Source organism: Pediculus humanus, genomic scaffold (genome assembly GCF_000006295.1).
Source record: "Pediculus humanus corporis 1103172107606 genomic scaffold, whole genome shotgun sequence".
Taxonomy (NCBI): Eukaryota; Metazoa; Arthropoda; class Insecta; order Psocodea; family Pediculidae; genus Pediculus; species Pediculus humanus.
In genome coordinates this window covers 69,273-74,012 of record NW_002987220.1, presented here as the reverse complement: position 1 = coordinate 74,012, position 4,740 = coordinate 69,273, and the positions used below count along the sequence as shown (strand labels likewise).

The 4,740-nt window shown below is 28.0% G+C and overlaps 2 protein-coding genes across 2 annotated transcripts; both read right to left on the bottom strand.

Annotated features, from left to right (window-relative positions):
* Positions 1–1,498: 1,498 nt before the first annotated feature.
* Positions 1,499–2,181, bottom strand: Phum_PHUM236000 (uncharacterized protein; the record flags this gene model as incomplete). Its single annotated transcript, XM_002426045.1, has 3 exons — positions 1,499–1,671; positions 1,754–1,920; positions 2,171–2,181. The coding sequence occupies 3 exons, from the start codon at positions 2,179–2,181 to the stop codon at positions 1,499–1,501; spliced, it is 351 nt and encodes a 116-aa protein (XP_002426090.1).
* Positions 2,182–3,614: 1,433 nt separating this feature from the next.
* Positions 3,615–4,339, bottom strand: Phum_PHUM235990 (uncharacterized protein; the record flags this gene model as incomplete). Its single annotated transcript, XM_002426044.1, has 3 exons — positions 3,615–3,682; positions 3,844–4,002; positions 4,267–4,339. 3 exons carry the CDS (start codon positions 4,337–4,339, stop codon positions 3,615–3,617), a joined length of 300 nt encoding a protein of 99 aa, XP_002426089.1.
* Positions 4,340–4,740: the final 401 nt, after the last annotated feature.

The following is a 4,740-nucleotide window of genomic DNA, read 5'->3' as shown; positions in this document are numbered from 1 at the left end:
AATAATAATAAATAAATAAATTAATTAATTTAAATAATAATAATAATAACACACACACACAAAATATTTTGTATTTACACGTGCATCTTTTTTTTTTAAATCCCCCCCCTTTTAAAATCTGCACCTGATGCACCTGGTCTCTCTCTCTCTCTCTCTCTTTTAAAACCTCTCTTTTTTCACGAGTGTAAATTTAATGTAATAATAATAATAATAATAATAATAATAATAAGGGTTTCTCTAAGGGTTCCAGGGTGTTTTGTCATTCAATATTTTTATATATTCAGGTATATACAAATCCAAAAATGGATAAAAATAAAAATCTCCGGACACGAAACTACGTCAGAAAGGTGATGATGATAATAATAATAATTTATGAGATTTAAGTCGTGCGAAACGCCCCACATTTAAAAAAAAAAATCAAAATGAATGTTATATGATGACAATAAACTACAAAAATTGTAATCGTGTGAAAATTAATAATGATAATAATAACTAAGAGTATAAATTTTTACTTTCATAACAAAGTATAAAGTTTATGATTAAAATTAAAATATTTATTACCGATCAATGTATTAATTACAATTCCATCAGTTTATTATTATTATTATTTATTACTTTATTTATTTACATAACTATTATTTATTATATATAAAATTCAATTAATTTTCTAAATAATTTGCATAACTTTTGTGTGGTGGCAACCATTTTGATAATAGCAAATTTATGAAAAAGTTACAAAACACCGTTTAAGGTATTATTTTCATTTTAAAAAAAAAAATTGAAATAAATTGAATAAATAAATTGAAATTGAATTCATAAACTCATTTAAATAACATAACAATTTATTTATTTATTTTATATCATTGCGATACATAATAATAATAATAATAATACTAATAATAATAATAATAATAATACACCCAATTTCGTTTTAAGTATATGCATTCATAAAAATAAAAAAAAAAACAATTCATTAAATTATATACATAAATTATTAATATTTAATTACAATTGAAATTTAACAATAATTAATTAATTAATTAAAATGTTTTTTTAATTTAAATTGTTTTTTTTTTTTTTTTTTTTTGCTTACAGGAATTCAATTTAAGACAAGACATTTAACAAGAAATGAATTTCTACAATTTATTTTATCCGGTGAGTTATTAAAATTTTAATTTTTTTTTTTAAATTATCATTAAGTACGGTGATCTGTGACGTGGTGGGAGAGGGAGAGGGTGGGGGTCTTCTTTCATAACAACCAAAAAAAAAAAAATTGAGAGATTTAAACTCGGAATTTAAAACGCATTAAATGTTTTTGTTTTGTTTTCCGAAGGGTTGTCTGTCGTTCAGATTCCCATTCCCATTCCCATTCCCATCATCATCATCATTATTATTATTATTATCATTTTTTTAAGAAAAAACTTATTTAAAATGAAATATTCGATTGCGACATATTATAATTAACCTTGATTAATTTGAAACGGTTGATATATATTAGTTAGTGTCTTTTCATATGAAGCGATAAATGATCCGACCTAGAAAATGATCTCGCGCACAAATGACATTTGAATGGTTTTTGACCCGTGTGTTTTCTATAATGTCGGGTCAGTTCATCGGAACGTGCAAATTTCCATGTGCATCCAGCCCAAGTGCATTGATATGGTTTTTCACCTGAAATTGTAAAACCCCCCCCCCATCAAGTTAATACGAACTTTCCAATGAACTTTGCGCATATTCGATTGTTCATACTTACCTGTGTGAGTTCTTTTATGAGCTTTTAGGTGGGAACTTTTGGTATACACTTTATTACATCCGACAACGTCGCAACGGTGTATTTTTCTACGTCTTAAACTATCATTATTATCAATTCCAGCTGGACTCGGTGTCGTTATGTTAAGATTTGTTCTCTTATGAAAAGCCCTGAAAATAATCGAGTTGCAATCGTGTTTGTTTGTTTGTTTGTTTGTTGTTTGCTTTTTGGAAAGAAAAAATTCATTTTTAACTTACATTGACACGTCTTTTATTCTTTGTAATGATAATAAAACCGTTGGAGATTTATTCCTACTTTCGAGTGTTTCTGGAGACGACGACGATGAAGAATCTAAAAAAAAAAATTTTTAATTAAACGCAAACAGGCAGACAACAAAATCAAAACATTTTTTTTATTTACGAATGCGTCATTATTATCATTATTAAAATTAATTGAGAATTGATTCCACTCGTCTGTGTGTGTGTGCGTGTGCGTGTGAAGCAAATTTTTTTTTGCGCTTCGGTTAAACTTTTAATTATCAAGGTAGTGTAATAATTTTTTTAATGAAAAATTTTCAACCTCCATTTTATCGATAATCAGGTGTGTATAAGATGAGGAAAAAAAAAATGGCGGACGTTAAAAAACATAAGAGAATTGTTATTATTATTAGGCTAAAAATTATGCATTCGTGCACTTTTTTTAGGATTTCGTATTGTTATGTGTATTGACGTACAAAGTAAGAAATAAACTTTTTTTTTTTTTTTTTTTTTTGGGTAAGATGAAGGAAAAATAAAATTTGAGCGTGAAATGTCAAAGATCACCGGAAAACATGGGAAGAGTTGTTTTTTTTTTTTTTTTTAAATCCCGTCCGAAGATTATGTGATTACCTTGGATGGATATTCCTGACCTTGGCACTAATGATTACGAGGGAACCCGATGGAATTTTTTTTTTTTTTTCCCATTTAAATTTTCCCAACATCAACCCCGAACACCCACAAAAAAAAATTTTTTTTTTCTTATAATACCCCCGGAAACGAATTTCCCAATACCCGGATTCGTTAGTAAAGACCCCCCCAATTCAAAAACGACCACCCCCCCCATTCGTTGTAGTTTTAGTACTTTTAGTACCTCCGTGTAAATTTTTTTTTTTTTTTTTTCGCTTTGGGAGAAAATCAAATAATGATGTTTCATATAACAAACTCCCATCACATTAAATCATATTATTATTATTATTATTATGTATGTTTTAAAACGTGGAAGGTGTCACAATATTGGGTCTGTAACTATTATTATCATTGCCATTGAGTTTTTTTTTTTCGTAGTTTCAGGATTCGAGTTGGGTGTGTGTGTGTTTGTTTTGTCACGTGACCAAATAAATGTTAAGATGAGCTCACGATTTTCCAGTATAAGCGGATTTATTGGAAAGAAGAATCGGTCGGATCGTGTAAAAAAAGCAAAACAAACAATTCGTAGAAAATTTTTTTTTTTTTTTTTTAGGCAGGGAATTCGAAAAAAAAAAAAAAAAAATTAAAATTTTTAATAAATCAGGCAAACAAAACAAAAAAAAAAAAAACTCAAAGCACGGACATTATTTTGTTTCGAATAAAAAGAAAAAAAAAAAAAAACTTAAAACGAAAGGGGGGTCAATGGCATTCATTTTTAAAACATCAACAATAATAATAATAATAATATTTCATAGCGAAAAAAAAAAATTTTTTTTCTCTCTCTCTCTCTCTACCGTGGGCGCACCTTAATTAAACAAAACTTTTAAATTTTAAATAACAAAAAAAAATTTAATATTATCATTATTATGTTTTTTATTCCCGTTTTGTAAAAAAAAATATTAATAATAATAATATTCTTACTACTCGTATCCATTCCGATTTGACCTAAATTTTGTAATCCGAGAAGTTGAGGATTGTATTTTGGTACCTGAAGAACTAATGGTGAATTTTTACTATATTTATTACCATCATCATCATCATCATCATCATCGCCGCCATCGCCATCGCCACCATCGTCATCGACATCATATTTTTTTATTTTTATTTTTGGGGATCCCTCCGTTATTGTTTTCCTATTATGTATTAAACTCGATTGTATGGTACTTTGCCATGGACTTTTAAAAACGGGATTTTTCGTCGTCGGACTTTTTTGTTCCTGTGACGACACTCTTAATAAATCCACGTGACTATTAGAATGATGATCCGTTTTCCAATAATTTTTTAATAACACATCGTTTTGATCTTTCACTACAACGACAGTACAATTATTTACATCGTTACGTTTCACTACAACATCCTTTTCTTCGCCGTCGCCGCCATCGACGTCATCATCGACGTCACCGTCGACGTCACGCGACGACGATAAATATTTATTATTACCGTTGTTGTTATTATTATTATTGTTATTAATTGAATTATTATTATTATTAATATTAATATTATTATTTTTATTATTATTTTCAGCTCGTATGGAAAATAAATGTTGATGATATGATGTTTGATCCGATCGACGACTCAAATCCACAGGTTCGGATTGAACGGGAGGTTCTTCTGCTTCTATGGGATTTGATGTTTTTTTCGACATAAGCAAAGTTTCCGTTTGACACGTCCATTTTTGCTTTTCAGCTCCTAGATCCTCCTGCAAAAAAAAAAAAAAACGGTAAGTAAATAAATAAATAATTTTTTTTCTCTTCCCTCCCCTTTTTTGCTCCCTACTTTTTTTATTTTAAGCAAATTCAGGTACGCAGTTTTATTCGTTTCTATTCATTCTTTGTTACAAAAAAACTAATAACTAATGTAAATATTTGTCGAAAATTTTCAAACTAAAGGTTTTATCTGTTTTGTAAAGGAAAATTTTGTTGTTGTTGTTGCATTCTTCATAAAAACCACGACAATCACGTTTTAAAGTTTTTTCTTTTAATAATAATAATAATAATTACGTAGTTTAATACTTTTTTTTTTATGAACGTAAAAAGATTCAAAGTT